At 33.6% G+C, this 15897-nt stretch overlaps 3 protein-coding genes across 4 annotated transcripts; 1 reads left to right on the top strand and 2 right to left on the bottom strand.

Moving 5' to 3' along the window:
- Window positions 1-3081: 3081 nt before the first annotated feature.
- On the bottom strand, window positions 3082-7590 carry LOC123217134 (SURP and G-patch domain-containing protein 1-like protein). Of its 2 annotated transcripts, none has more exons than XM_044637927.1 (9): window positions 7441-7590; window positions 6180-6610; window positions 5506-5632; window positions 5234-5340; window positions 4891-5052; window positions 4589-4723; window positions 4270-4452; window positions 3412-3590; window positions 3082-3312 (listed from the first exon to the last, which is right to left on the bottom strand). In XM_044637927.1, exons 2-9 carry the CDS (start codon window positions 6583-6585, stop codon window positions 3286-3288), a joined length of 1326 nt encoding a protein of 441 aa, XP_044493862.1. In that variant the 5' UTR covers window positions 6586-6610; window positions 7441-7590; the 3' UTR covers window positions 3082-3285. The 2 variants fall into 2 exon arrangements, with proteins under 2 accessions (XP_044493862.1, XP_044493861.1); XM_044637926.1 differs by having other exon boundaries at window positions 7329-7532.
- Window positions 7591-10805: 3215 nt separating this feature from the next.
- LOC123217785 (60S ribosomal protein L31-like) lies at window positions 10806-12173 on the bottom strand. Its single transcript, XM_044638912.1, has 2 exons — window positions 11984-12173; window positions 10806-11268 (listed from the first exon to the last, which is right to left on the bottom strand). The coding sequence occupies exons 1-2, from the start codon at window positions 12067-12069 to the stop codon at window positions 10989-10991; spliced, it is 366 nt and encodes a 121-aa protein (XP_044494847.1). The 5' UTR covers window positions 12070-12173; the 3' UTR covers window positions 10806-10988.
- Window positions 12174-12561: 388 nt separating this feature from the next.
- LOC123215626 (sm-like protein LSM7) lies at window positions 12562-15690 on the top strand. Its single transcript, XM_044635812.1, has 6 exons — window positions 12562-12699; window positions 12787-12857; window positions 12959-13040; window positions 13384-13455; window positions 14623-14675; window positions 15392-15690. The coding sequence occupies exons 2-6, from the start codon at window positions 12855-12857 to the stop codon at window positions 15479-15481; spliced, it is 300 nt and encodes a 99-aa protein (XP_044491747.1). The 5' UTR covers window positions 12562-12699; window positions 12787-12854; the 3' UTR covers window positions 15482-15690.
- Window positions 15691-15897: the final 207 nt, after the last annotated feature.

Below are 15897 nucleotides of genomic sequence, written 5' to 3'. Positions count from 1 at the left end.
CGCTTTTGGGCCTTTCGCTCTACGGAAGAGGCATATATTTTATTCACTATATTGTTTACAGCTACACTGTACGAGTCCCCTGTGTTGCGTTGCGTGGCTCTATTCATCTTTTATTTGTTGACATCATGTGCACAACTACAAGTCACCTGGTGAGGACAGTGCAGTACTGTCACCTTGGAAGGAGAGTGCGGTACCGCATTTTCAACTATCCAAATCTTTCCATTTGGTTTCTGAGAAAACCGAAAATAATTATAATAATATAAATCAACTGATAAGGACAATGTCGCCTCTTATCCGGTCATTTCTCTGCAACCAAGCAGAGTCAAATCCAATACTTTCCAGAGACACAAAACAAGCGTTGTTATAGAATGACGCCAAGTCTTTGTAAACGAAAGCCATCTTCCCCAGTCATCTCCGAACAAACGGTACCAAACAACAATCCAACACATTGCAGCTTTGGCTTCAGAGCACTGACAAACACATTATTCCTACGACTTCCCGTCATCAACAACCGAAAATGATGGTTTCATGATGTGTGATGACATTGTAGTCGTTATGACAAATTGACAATGCACGCAGATCTCACGGAAGAATCAAGGCCCTGTAACCACCGGATGATAGTTACAGCAAGCCCGCGAGACACAGTTTTTGTCTGATTCGTAAAGCAAAGTAGTAGGTTCATGCATTGTTTCCAAGCCGGAGACTTGCAAGACCGATCGGTGTCACGTAAACAACTGATAAAATTAATGTTTTTGATAAATTTATATATACAGTAAATAGTAAAGATATTAGTTATCAACAATAATACGTGAATTCAAACACAAATAAGTACATATAATATATCATTATATAATTAGATATTATTTTATCTTTAATTTAAAAATTTTATATCTTTATTCAATAGAGTCATTTAAAAATAGGAATAAATAATAATTCAGCCAATTTATTCTGACCAATCAAAGCTATTCTAATGGATACAAAGAACATATCCTCCACCACTTGGCCACAAGTTTCCTAGGTTTCAAGGTTTTTCTTTTTATAATACTAAAAACACTTGAGAATTCTCCAATTATTTTTTATCAATAGCATGTCTACCTTAAAGTAGTATTTATAAATTACTGCCTTTTAGTTTGGCTTATCTGCAAGCTAAGATAAAAAGCACTTCTAACATTTTTCTTTTTAATATTGTTTAGTTGGATTTATTTATTTTTTATAATAAAAAATTCTATCTATATTTATTGAACGGATAACTATTACATTAAATAAGTAAAAAATTTTACAAATGTGATAGAGATTCGAATTCGAATATTTATTATAAAATTCTAATATTTTATCAATTTTAATTGGAATTCAATAAGGTTATAAATATGTTTAGTCTTATTTAAAGCATTAAATTTATCCTCCAATTATCAAAAGCACATGAAAAATAGTTCAAATGAGTAAAACTATATATACTCGTTTTAAATATATAAATTAATATACAATTGATTGAATATTATTTTATTTTTAATTTAAAATTATTTAATTATATATTAATACATATTAAATATGCATTTATTTTATATACTGATGAACATAGTTTTATTGGGTTAAAATATATTTTGAATTTCACCCATATCTGTGTACACACACCACGATCACTTAGATAAGGTTGGGTAAAGACAATTTTAAAAAATACTTTGCTCTGGATTGTACCAAATCGATCAAAGTATAAAAAAGACAAAAATAAAATTAATAATATTTATATTCTGGTATACATGCTCGGTGGCTTTTGAGGCCACTAACTTTAGGTTCTACGTCATACACATATCTTCTAACAATTCTTAATATATAATAATCTTTCTATGAGCTGTAACCCTATAAATCAATATTAAGTGGGAAGGTTTTGGCAACGCATAATTTCTTGGGGAGTTTATATTTTTAATTAGAAAATCGGAAAATTTTTCAAAACAATAGACTTAAAATGAGATTAAGAAAGTAATAAACATATGTAGCCCAATGTCCTGCAAGATTAGTGTGGATTAGCTTTAATTTCTCACTTTTAGAGACATGGGATATTCTTCTAATTAATTTTGTATAATTAATTACAATCTGACTCACACACAGGGAATGCTCCTTCCTGATCCCAAAAGCAACTTGAAACATTTGGCTTAACATTCATCAGAGCTTGACTACTCTAATTTGCCAATCAAGCATAAATTCCCCAGGTCTTAGCTGGGAAGGCAGGTGGCATCTTTCCTAAGCGAAAATGTTGGACTTAAAATTAATATTGACTTAAATAAAAACGTTGGGATCTTATCTATCAACTCAAATAATTATTTCCAAGGGACCAATTTCTTATTTTATTATTATTATTATTATTTTTGCGGGAGAATCTTTTTCAATGCAGCGCTGTTCAGTGTTTATCCAGGAATTGACCATTCACTAACTAAAGAGAGAATATTCAGTAATATAATTGACCATTCATGCAGGCTTGCAACTTTCCAGGCAACCAAATTCCTATGAGAAATTCTCAAAGTTTAATATTCTTCTCATAGATGCCAAAGAGCATCCGAATATTGCATGCCATCACCTTTCTTATTGACTTGTCAAATTCTTTTCTTTTTTTATTTCTTATGCTCAGAGGGAATAAAATGGGTTCAAATTCAGAAATCTAGGAAAGCTGTTTGTCTAGAAGGAAACAGAGACACGTGAAAAACTTCAAGTCACTAAACTCTCACTCTCAGTAGTTTATTTTTTCTTCTTCCTTTTTTATTTTCCAGGGAGAAGTTGGACACAGTTTATGGCTGGAACAAATGGTTATGCTCTTGCAGTAATCTTTACAACTTGTATAGTTTACAACAGTGTGATTTTTTTTTTTGGGTACAGCCATCAGCCGTTGTACAAGGGCAATGTGCAGAAAATAAGCTAATAGTTAAACAACCAATTTTATAAATTCATCCTTCTAAGAAATACAAATCTCAAACTTTGAAGAAACCATTTCTTAATTTCTACACTGTTGAGTGAGAGCAGGCAAAGTTAAAAAAAATTACCAATTACAAGATGAGCCATGTAGGCCCTTTATCAGGATTGTTCAAGCAATTAATCAAATCTTAAGATAGCATATATATACCAATTCTGTAAGCATTCAATTTCATCAAAACAAACACCAAACCCATTTGTTCTATTGCGAATCAACAAACCTAATTTTCCTTTTCTCACAAATAACAAGTAGCTTTAACATCTAGTTATTTCCTTTTGGCAATATTCAACAGATGATGAGTTGATGACAGAATGAAAAGCCGCTCAGTAGTATGCTTTTCTGGGATTGTTCTGTTAGAAAATATTGAAATAAAATCAGCAAACCAACATGAGCAGAAAGCAAATGTAAATGACATGGGAAAAGAAATTTAATAAACATTGAGACTATACCATAGGATTTGGTCTGTGCCGGTAGCCAAGCATCATTCGCTTCTTGTACTGTTCATATATATCATCGTCAGGAGTTACCTCCCCAGGATTATGTGCACCAACCCCCAAATGGTTTGTCTTTATATCACCTGCTGTGATTGGATCGGCAATTCCACTTTTGGAGCTCCCCAGGCCCTCACCTGCAATCCATGGAGTTAACTTATCAAGCCTCTCCTTGAAATAAAGGAAATAGGAATGGGAAACATGAACAAGGTTTTCCCATGACTGCTAAACTCAGACAAACTTAACAAAAAAATTAATTCATGCATGTAACAGGAATAAAAAAGCAGTAGCTGACTAGCTGGAATTCCTACAAAATCTTTCATACATGGCAAGGTACCAACATACAACAATTTCAACACAATCTTTCACACATGATGCTGCTGTGCACACATTTTAACTAGCAAGTTAGTTTACAGTATGCATTTACTTTTATGTACTCTAAATTCATAAAACTAAATTGCAATGCAACTTGATAAACAGCTCCTATTTATTTATTTAGTATTATTTATTGGCCAGCTTAAATGACCTTGCAAAGAATTTACATGCTGCCATTACTAAACAGATCACACCATTTATGAAGGCAACCCAAGCTTCCTCTTTGCAACATATAGACACATGCACACAAGGGAGATAATGCTAATAGTTAATTAAAACATTGCAAAGGAAAAAAACGATCTCTGAGTTCTACAAGCAAATAAATAAACATTCATTGCCATAACAATTCAGATACTTCACCCATCAATATTTCTAAGGTTGCATTATTAAAAGCTTCACTCAAATCATATCAAATATGTGGAAAAGGGCAAGAGGCATGACCTTCTTTCCAACCCATTTTGGACAAAAGCTTATGGCCAATGTTGTCAGCCTGAATTCTTGCCCTATCTGCAGCCTCTTTTGCAGCTTTCTGTGCAGCTGCATCATTACAGTTAACCATGAACTTCTCAAGCTCTTCTAGTGGAATGTAATCACCCATGTGATGACCTCTTTTAGAAGGTGGACCTGCACTTAAAATATTGTGAAAGTCACGTTTGTTGTATACAAAGTAACATTGAATTCCTACAAGAAAACTAGAATAAAAAGCTCCCACCACCCAATGGGAAACTGCTAAAATCATAGTTCATGAGTAGATGAGAACCTTGAAGGGAAGGAGGAGGGGGCATCTCATCCTTTGACTGTTTAGGCTGTCTCCTTTTTTCTTCCTGAGCAGCCTTCTTCATGTAAAATTCCATCATAGCTATAGGATCAGCACTAGGTGGTCCACTAGATTCACCTAAAATTTTAAGAGCATAAAAATAAGGTGCAGGAATGCACATATGATTACATGTTTGTTGATTTAATAGAGCCAAGTAATGGCAAGAACCTTTTCGTTATAAGAGTTTACAGAAAACTAATCTCTCAATTAAAATCCAAAATTAATTAATCAAGATACATATATACCATTGCCAGGCCTTCCTGATGAAACTGCTTGAGTTGAAGCCAGAGAAGCTTTTGGCTCTTCAGCAGTTTCATATAAAGCTGAGGCAGGGATTTGATAATTTTGCTGTTGAAGAGACTTTTGAGAAACATTGGTAGATTTAGAGGCTGAAGTGCTTGTACCACCTGTCCAAATAAAGTGGCCGACATTATAAATATATTTCCAAGAAATAAAAATTTTAGAGAAGGAGTTAAAATAAACATTTCTATTGAGAACATTTCCAAGATATCAAAATTTTATGCACCTCGCTGCATTACCCAAACAGCTGACATAAACAGGGATATAGCAGAAATGTAGGTTACCCACCACTGTGAGGCGTCTGAGTTTCCATGGTCTGTGAAAGAGCTTTTTCCTCTTCTACAAGTCGGTATTCATAATACTTGTAGTCTGCACAACTCTCATCATAAAGGAATCTGCAATTAACAGAAAACACAGCACATACCAAACCCTTAAGCACAGAAAATTTTGTGGCTGAGAAACACTATAAGCAGCAACATGCAGAATTCAATTTCTCCACTGCGTATGAAGAACTCCCCAAAAAAAAGACACAAAAGGAATTAGATAGTAGAACAACTTACTTAAATGGTGTGTCTCCTGGATTCTTTTGACGCGTTACATGCTCAAATTGCCTTCCATGTTTGGCAACAAAACTTGCCAATTTGTCTGCAACTTTCTTCACAGTAGGATCACTTGGGGAAGGTGGTGCTGCATATCACTTATAAAACTTATTAATACTGAGACCATGAACAAGGGAATGCAAATTACTCTTGTAGCAGGCTGCCACATATTCCAAATCTTTCATTGAACATCTCTTTCCACCAATGTTGATTGGTACTAAGGGTATAAGCTGCATTAATGAGACAGAAATATTCAAGAATGTTTTGCCCTCTTCATCCACCAGTTCAAGATCAGACAACATGCCTAGATTATTTCCCTCACAAAGTGACTCACACAACTATTAAACATGATTAATTTGAGAGAGGTAAGCAGTATAATAGTTTCAACATAAATAATCTTTAAAAGTTAGCTAAAAAGGATAGTGAAGACACTGAAAATATCTTCCTCAAGAGTGATGAGTTGATGTATAAGCACTACTGAAATTGCAATAAAGCTATTAAAGACCAGATGCACAGATTATTTATCTCTTTCCTGTTTCTTGTTCCCCAATAAATTAAAGTTCCAGAAGATCCACAAAGACTTTCCAATAAAACCCAACCAGATAAAAGAACATTTATATATCAACAGTAATTACCAACTGCAACTTGTTTTGATGATTGCTCAGATGCCTCTGGCTGACCCAACTTCTGCCGTTTCACTGGAGCATCACCTGAACCATTTTCAGCATCAGTCTCATCTTCATCCTCATCTGCACCAAAGTTAACAGGAGGTGCCACAACCTTAGACTTTTGTTTCAAGCTGAAAGCAAGTTTGCCGCCTGATGCAGCAGAGTTGGTCTTCTGTATATCCACAATGGGTTTTCTTATAGATACTTTAGGAGTTGAAGTCCCTGATACAATCTTGACAGGTTTATACTCCTCTACTAATGAAGTGCCTTTCTCCCGCTCCTTTTCCTTGTCTTTGCCTTGTTGAAGCTGTTTAAACCTCTCCATGAAGGAGCCATCATTAACAAAAAGGCTAGGGGGTGTTCCTTTCTCCATTAGCTAGGAGGCCAAAGTATTTAGGCTGTTCAACAAGCAAGCTTCCAAGATATTCAGATATTGAACTGGAAATTTTCATCGATCCCTTTATAGATACATAGAAATTACACTAATTGCATAACATGGCCATACTGATCAAGCATCAACAATCATATCCTATATTAAAAATAATTTTTAAAAAAAATCTGCCACAGCATAATTCATTCAAATTGAAAATATCCTCCCAAAACAAACAAAAAGTAAAAACCTCAAGTGTCATAAACACACATGAGAACAGAGCATACAGCACAGAACAAAAGAAGGATTGGGCAACACACCAACAGCATATTAAAAACAAAGCACAATCACAAAAATTGTGTAAACACAATAATTGACAAAATAAATCAAAATATAAAGTTAAAAAATCTATCGCATTCAAGAATCCCAACAATCAAGATCCAAAATTTCACAAAATCATCAAATAACCTTTGTGACAAATAATTCCCATATGAGAATTTTACAAAATTTTCACGACTAATAAATTGGTACAAAGATAAACAACAATAATAATCCTACGCTTTCAATGATATACCGCTATTATATAGCAAATACATGCGAAATTAACACCAACCAACACTTTTTTATTAACGAATGAATAATAAATCATAAACAAAATCCTAAATTCAAAACCCTACAACTACAACATGAGGTGAATCTAAACCTTAATCAACCAAATAATATCCAAAATTAATAAGATAAATTACCCAAACAATAGTAAATTTTCAATTTGAGAAAGATATCTGATTCGCAAACGAGATAGAGATTATTTCAACCGGTTTTTGGTGGAATCGAAAGGGAAATGGTTTGGTGAATTACGTAATTGTAAAAAGAAGGAAGAGAACTCGCGGCCTTCAATTAGGGCTGCCCTGTGCTCGTGGAAGATCACACAATGTAGGACTTACTTTTAACACTTTGTGACCTCTACCCTTTAACTCTCATAAGGTAATTATAGGTTTCCTAGTGAAAAGAAAAAATAATATTAAATCTATCCATTTTAAATATATATATATATATATATTATATATATATATATCATATTATTTAATATTATTTTATTATTAATTTAAAATTATTTGATCATATTATAATATATATATTAATTATAACACGTATTTAAATTGATATTAATTATAATTATACATAATTTTATTATTTTAATAAATTTATATACATTTATATATTTGTTTTCTATGAGTTTATAATATTAATTAAATTAGTTATTTTAAGGGGTTAATATTAAAATAACCTTCAATTAAATTGATAAAAAATTATTTTAAATTCAAAATCACTTATTCGTATTATAATATATAAAATATTATTGTTATCAAATTAAATATAAAATTGTCATCTTCCCTAACCTTTCAAACAAAAACCTAAATTCAATTAAAGTCAATTGGTTGTGCAATATCAAAGGCTCAAACCTTGGAAAAATCAAATTTTATAAGATTTTAGTCGTATGTTGCCATTTGTTTTGCATTGAGGTTGGTTTGATCACCTTAGATTTCTAGGGAACAAATAAAATTCTCCCCTCTCTTATAAATTCTTTAGGTTTGAATTAATGATAATTTTCTTTATACTAAGGGAATGATAACAACTTATACTTAAATTTAAACGAATTTTATTAATTTTGAGTTTATTATTTATTTTAATGGAATTGATTGTAATTTCTTTGAGTTACATATAAATGGTCTTGTGATTGAATTAGACAAGATTTTCGTATTTTGACAGCATGTGTAATTCTTCTTCAGAGAAAATAAGATTAAAAAGTCTCCAAAAAATTGTTTGAGTGGTAATAGAAAGGGTTTCATATAAAAGGACATAGTGTAATTAATTCTATCACAAGGGTAGCTCAATTCGAGTGAGATTCCTCATTATCAAAATAATAATAATAGTAATAAGGTGGGGTTAAAAATGATTTTTACTATATGTATATATGAACTATGCAATACATGAGGGGGTAATTGAAAATTTTTACGCATGATGGGTTGTATAAAATGTAACCATGACTGGGGCTAATTGATATTTCCAATCAAAGAATTTCTTGCACTGCCGACTACATTCAACTCCTTTCAAAATTTCCCGGTTAGCCCTTTATTACTGGTTTGACATAGTTGTAACCTCTTTTTCCAGCTATTGCATCTAGTCTCGGCAGTCTCCGGTGTGCAAAATCAACTTTCATATTCTGTGTTTCATCATGCGAGCTATCAGGATTCTTGTCTTTCTCAGCTGCGACCTCAACAAAGTGAACTTCTTCCATCTCCAAGAGATAGCTTAAGTAGAAGACTTTGTATAGAAGAGTGAATGAGTTTAAGTCCTTTATTATAATATTATAATATCACCACATGCTTGATTTAATGATTACAAAATCAGTTATTAGATTAGTTGATTCTGCTCAATAACATAGTCTTACTTGGATGAGTTACTGTTGAAAAAGGAAACCCGTCTTCCTTCGTTGATTTCTTCAAGTTTCCTCTTTATGTTCTCAAAGGAAGTGTCAAGAAAATAGTCATGAGGGTTGACACCACCTAGGCACTGACAAGACCTGTTATCTCTCCAAGAGGATGCAGGTCACCTCGTGAGTTGTGCCTGCTACTGCTGGGGCAGATTTTATATTTGAGGAACATTTTGGTGTAATAAAAATATTACATGTAGGCGGACGAAAGCTTGAAATCTGAAATGATTTGGCTCCTTTGTCAGTCTCCAAGTTCTCACTGAAGTCAGACTCATTTTTCACTTCATTTGTGTCACAATGAACCACACGAGTATTGAGACTTTTGTCTTCAAGGTCTGCAACACCCGGAAACAGAACAAATATTAGAATTTAGCATAGCAGATGATGTACGCACAAGCACATGCAGGCACGAGTCTTCACTCGAGTCAAACACAACGATGAGTGTTCTCATTTTTCAGATCAGTCATCACTTGAAATATTTAAAATTAGCATTTAAATCTTTTAAGACAAATTTTTTCTCCTGGACACATTTTCAGTCTTTTGCTAAGTTCCTTCTGGAGCTCACCAGCTTTCTTCTTCTGGCTATTCAGTTCAGCAGTAAGTGTTTTAGCCTTCTCGTCATGCTCTTTTATTTGTTTGCTTTGATCCACACAATCACACTGACTTTTGCTCGAACCAAATGGAGTAACTTATTCTGCAATTCCATCGCCTCATCAACTTTCCTCAGACTTCTGCATACGCTCCTTCTCAAGCTCATCAATTTTCAGTTGTTCAGTCTCTAGTTTGGTAAACAGTTGACTTAATATCCCCTCTTGAAAGACTGGTTCTCTTTAAGAGCCTGTTCCTTTTCAAGCCGAAGCTGCTTCATCTCACGTAAGAAACTACTTAACTTTTCTATCTATGCATCTTCAGCAGCTTTACCGGCCTCAGACTATATCTTCTACAAGCTTCTATATTTTTTCCTGATGTTTTGGGTATATTTGACTGCAGAAAATGTACTCTTATCTGCGGCATCCTATCCTTCGCTACCTGGATTGTTGCAACAAGTATAGTACTTTGCTTTATTACATCAGCAGGTAACCCTGCTTTTAGAGAGTGTGAAAAGGCCAACAAACGTGAAAATCAACCCAAAAACAGATAATGAAGCGGAGATTTTTCTCCACAGCCTTGCTGATTAACATCTGATTTATATGGATTACTAAATAATCAGAAACATAAATCTGAAGCATAACTCAGTAAGCATGATGAAGAACTTTTGAAATTAATAAAATTTAATTTTTAACAACAAAACATATACAGCAGTATTTTGCACCATACACCGCAATTAATCATACATTGTGATACATCCTTGCTTAAAAGAAACCTCTAAACTGAAAAAGAAAAAAGTAATTGAATGTTCAGCTCTGTATACATCCAGATCAAATAATTTATAGCAGTTTAGGATAATACTAAATTCAGGATATTATTGGTTCCAATGAGAGAAAACAAAATAATCTGGACTCTGTTTTGCAATGACCAAACAACTGTTTATGAAAATAGAAAGCAAAACTTAACTATCATTATTTTCCAGAAACTATTCTTATTGACTGATCAGCAAACCTAAAAAATTGCAGATTATGATCATACCATATATACATTATCCATGAAGGCCAACATTAACTCATGTAGTTTGCGGCATCAGTTTGATAATCGAAATCTTCTGAAACATATAGCTCACATGAAACAATAATTTCTCACAAACGATACTGCCACGTTTTCATCACATGAAGTAAAAGAGATCATAATCACAATAAGTTCAAGATAGTTTAACATACTGGATGTTGTTTCGAGAATCCATAATGAAACAAAATTCACTAAATTAAAGAAATTATAACCAAAAATTCCGGTTCCATAACTAGGCGGTAACACTATTTCAATCCTCTTCATCAATAACCTTGGTTCCCAACCCTCTTAATCCTTCAGGAGGGATCTCAGCAACAGTAACTAGGGAGTAAAACTCCTCCTTTGCATCTTCCTCATCATTTCTCTTTCGTGCAATGCGAACACGAACTCTCCTTGGCACACTGCGAATACCACGGCTCCATACCTGTTTGTTGAGTTTCACATCAACTCTAACATCGGTAGTCCCCATAGCCTTTTGAGCAAACTTTCTGATCTCCTTAATTGCTTTAGGTGCCTTCTTTTTGAATGTACTGCACAATGTTGGAAAGTATGGTTACTTGGGAAATAGCTAGTAAACCTCCACATGAGAACAGATTGAAAAAAATATTACAATGCACAGGATATCAGCTAAATGTTTGAGTGCAACATAGCATGGATTTTTATGCTTGAAGCCTACCCCAATAACAGCGGAAAGCAAAGCAAGTCATAAATGGTCCATTACAACCAGCATGATACAGAATTTGGCCTTTTTAAAGAAACCCACTAGCGTCAATTAAATCCTAAACTTTGTGCTACCTTGCTACTTGCACAGAACGTACTAACCACAACTGGTAATCTTGACTGCTTGAAGTCTCAACTCATTTAGTTTAAGAAATCGCTATTGACTACCATAACTAAAGCTTTGCGTAGAGAAATGTTTGCTGAACATGATGATGTCTATAATTAATGGCTAAAAAATGTCGTTATTCTTGCTTGCAATAACCATTTACTCTTTGAAAATAATTCCACAGCAAACCCTAATTTTCAAACACCAACACCCTAGCCCATTTATCAAACAATAATATTCATAGCCAGAATTCAATACTCACAGGCAGCCCGTACACATATAATTAAACAAAAAAGAAAAGATTTTCATATATCAAGATCAAAGATGTAGCAACCAAAGAAAAGATAAAAAACGCGCATATGGATAAATCAGATCTACAACAGCAATAAAGAAAAAGAAGGAGAAAAATAATATAGTACCAGCCATGTAAGCGCTTGTGGAGGTTGATTGTGTACTCGCGAGTAACAACCTCTTCTTGCCTTCCTTTGCTTGTCTTCTCCACCATTGTTGCTGCTCTTGCGTTCGTTCCTACCACTTCGAGCTTCCTCACTCCGCGTCTGCGGCTGTTAAATCCAACCCTAGCGCCTTGCAGTCATAAATAGAGGGTTTTACGATGAAGAAGATGCCCTCGATTTTCAACAAAATTACTTGAAAGCCTCAAATCGAGGTTATTTATGTCATTTCAAGAATTTCTTTTTAATTCATAAAAATATTTTCATGCATATAAATTTTTCATAAATAAGTTTAAAATATAGGATATGGCTTCAGTCATTTTATGTTCTATATTACGAGATTCTAATTTTGGATTTATAAATAAATACAGGTAATAATTTAAGTTATTCTATAATTTCCTTTTTTAATTTGTCTGTTTTGCCCCTATTGTTAATTAAATAAGAGATCGGGGTGTTTAGATGTGTGTACCGCGAAAAGCAAAGAGGAACCTACTCCAGCAAAATTCATTTAAATTTTCTAAATGGGCCATTAGAGCCCAATGTGTCAAAACATGATCCAGACTGAAGCCCATATCCTAATCAAGGCCTCTCTCACTCCCTATTCTAGTTCCTATGATTCGCGCATCGCCTCTCCAAAGCTTCATCGTTAATCGCAGACACAGAAACAAAGAGCGAGCCTTTGAGTAAGTTCAAACGCTCTTCGTTAACAATAGTTTTTTTTTCCTTATTAATTTATTCCAATTAATTGATAAATATTCCTCTCTACGTAGCTTCTCTTTTGGTTTCTTTAAGCGAATTTTAGCAGAGGAGGAGCTGCAAAAGCTTCAGGGAGGATAAGATGGTAACTTTCCATTCGATAAATCATTATTTTAGTCTAAACTTGCCCAGAACTCAAATTTTTTTTTTTTTGTTTAAATTAGTTTTTATTTATGTGTTATATAGTCAGGGAGGAAAGAAACTGTTCTGGATTTGGCCAAGTTTGTAGATAAAGGTGTCCAAGTTAAGCTCACTGGTGGAAGACAAGGTCTTTACTGTTGCTTCGTTTATTTTTAGTTTTTAATATTTTTCTTATATATAGTTTTCAGCTGCTAATTGCACTATGATTTGGTTTCAGCTAAAATTAAGTGAATAATGTATAAGTTGAATGTGATCAAAGAAAAAAGAGGGTTTTTGTTGGCTGTCTTGTTGAGAATAGGCTATCATGATGCTGAAGGTTCATCGTGGATCAAATTTTCTTATGTATTAACTTATAAACGGAATGATTTATGATTTGAAGCCATGTTGGTTAATGCATTGTTCCAAAGTTTCCTTTGATTTGATGTTGGTATATGATTGGATGATTGACATTTTTGTTTTTATGGTTACAGTGACAGGGACTCTGAAAGGGTATGATCAGTTACTAAATCTTGTCCTCGATGAAGCTATTGAGTTTCTAAGAGGTAATCACTAGTTTGATACATGGATATATTTTCATATGCATCTGTGGCGGTTATATGCTATAGTTACACTGTGGTTTGCTTGTTATGGTTTTCTATGATGATGATGGGAAGGATTAAGTAAAATAGAAATTATCTTCTAAAAATGTTAAATTTGTTATCAGTTGGTCAAGACCACAACAATCTAGCTGTTTGTACATGGATGTCAGTCTTTTCTCTCATCAATTATGATATGTTGCTTTCCTTTTCTCATTCAGAATTTTTTTGGAGGCAAACTTCGCTTAGTAATGTCTATGCTCTACTGAAATAAATTTCTCTATTTTCAATGCATATTAATTGAGATACAGGGAATTGAATACCATGGGGAAAAATAGTTGGGTTCATTTTCTAATGTGTATTGTTTTAGTCAGTATGAAATATTTCTTGCCAAGGAAGATCATTAAAGCTATTAAACTGGTGACTATGTTTTTTGAGTCTTCAAAGGCTCAAGCAGTTCTAAAGGCTTGAGTAAACTCATTTTATAGGCTCAACTCCATGATGATGCATGGATAACTTTATTTATATACTAAAAGTCTTCAAAATTCAAGGTCTTATGTCTCAAGCTTCCTTGCCCATGACAAATTTATTAGAAAAACATGTATATAAGGTTTTAATTTTGGAGATCCATACTTCATGTTGTAAGGTTCCCTTGAGGCATGTCCTTGTTCTCAATCAAACTCTTGTCTTTTGGTGAAATGTGTTTGCTTAATTTCCTAGAATGAATAAAGTTGGATTCTTGTCTTCTCGTACAGTTAGAAATTAAAGCCCTTCCTCTTATGTGAGTATTAAGGAGTTATTTAGATTACTAATTATTGTCATTGAATTAACTCACGATTCATTTAAACCTGTTTTATAGTAACTTGGTAATTATTCTAGGATGATTTTCTCATTATTTTGGGCAGTGTAGTATTTTGTAGAAGATCCAAGTTTTTAGGCTCATTATAAATTTGCTGCTGCTGACCCTTTCCTTTAACAAGTCTTCTTATCATCCCATGCAACTGCTTTGAGTATACACCAGTTGCCCTTTCTTGACCAGTGAAATTCCCAGTAAATATAAGATCTTTTGTTGCAATGTGTATCTTCTGATATTGGTGCAAAGAACTTGTTTGAATTTGTTTGATTGCTCTTCAGATGCTGATGATCCATTGAAGACTACTGATCAGACCAGGCGACTTGGCCTAATAGTATGCTGCTTTTTTCTTTTGCCTTTTTAGTATGTTTACTTTATCATAATTGTCATCAAGAAGGATGCATCCCACTTGGGCATGGATTGTGTTAGAAAGTAAAATGTTGGATTTTTGCCTCAATAGCTTGCATCTGTTGGATTATTTTCTGTAAGATCATTTTTTTATATCACTTAAACTGTTAGGTTTTGAATGAATGTGGATCTGACTGCACGAGTGTAAGATTGGCTATCATTATACCTGTCAATAGTTTTATGAGATTTATTTCTTCATTTCTCATTATGAAACTGTATATTCATCATGTGAACTCCATACCAGAATTCCTTGCTCATTAGATATCTATAGGCACTTAATACAGAGCTTCATATTTTGTGTATGACCAAAAAACTAACCTTTCTAAGACATAGCATCGAATTTTTAATAAATTTGACATATGGCATAGTATGTGAACTATCTAATATTCAATGGAGTTTCTCTCATACTGATGAATTTTTAAAAAGTTTCTGATATCAATCCTTGGAAATTTTGCACTTTTTTCACAGAAAGTATAGATACATTTTAAAAAAGCAGGGGAGATCACGCTGCCTGCAAGCATGACCTATTAAAAATTCCACTCTTCAAATATATAATGTTTTCACTAAGTATTTTGATTTATTGTTGGGTCTGGTTTTTCCCTTGTATTGTCAATGATTTGACAATATGTTATTGCACTGCAGGTGTGTAGAGGAACTGCTGTAATGCTAGTGTCACCAACTGATGGTACAGATGAGATTTCCAACCCTTTCGTCCAGCCGGATGGGTCCTAAATATCTTTTCCATCTGTTCTCCTTCCGAAACTGCTAAATTTGAATCTTTATGCTGTTTTATGCTTGTTCGCTGCACTTTTTTAAAAGCTGGCTTATTGCAAAATAGATAGTTTCTTGTAATATTGGTTCTAGCCTACTCTTAGCTCTTGAATCATGCTACTCTATGAACTAATGTGCTAAAACTGTCTATCTCACTCTGTTTGTCTCCATTGATGCTTCTCACCCTGACATATGCTTTAGTTGTAAGACCACTCTCCTTATATATATTTCTTTTTATTGCATATTAGATATGACTTCATACAACAAAGTTTTGCCTATGAGAGAACCATTTTTCCAGGGACCATCCTTGTTTATGTCCCTGGAATTAGACAAGGGACAAGTTTGGCTAAACAGAACACTTGTCACCTTGTGATATC

This window comes from Mangifera indica, chromosome 5 (genome assembly GCF_011075055.1).
Source record: "Mangifera indica cultivar Alphonso chromosome 5, CATAS_Mindica_2.1, whole genome shotgun sequence".
NCBI lineage: Eukaryota > Viridiplantae > Streptophyta > Magnoliopsida > Sapindales > Anacardiaceae > Mangifera > Mangifera indica.
Note: the sequence above shows the minus strand (reverse complement) of the source record. Positions and strands in the feature narration are given on the sequence as shown.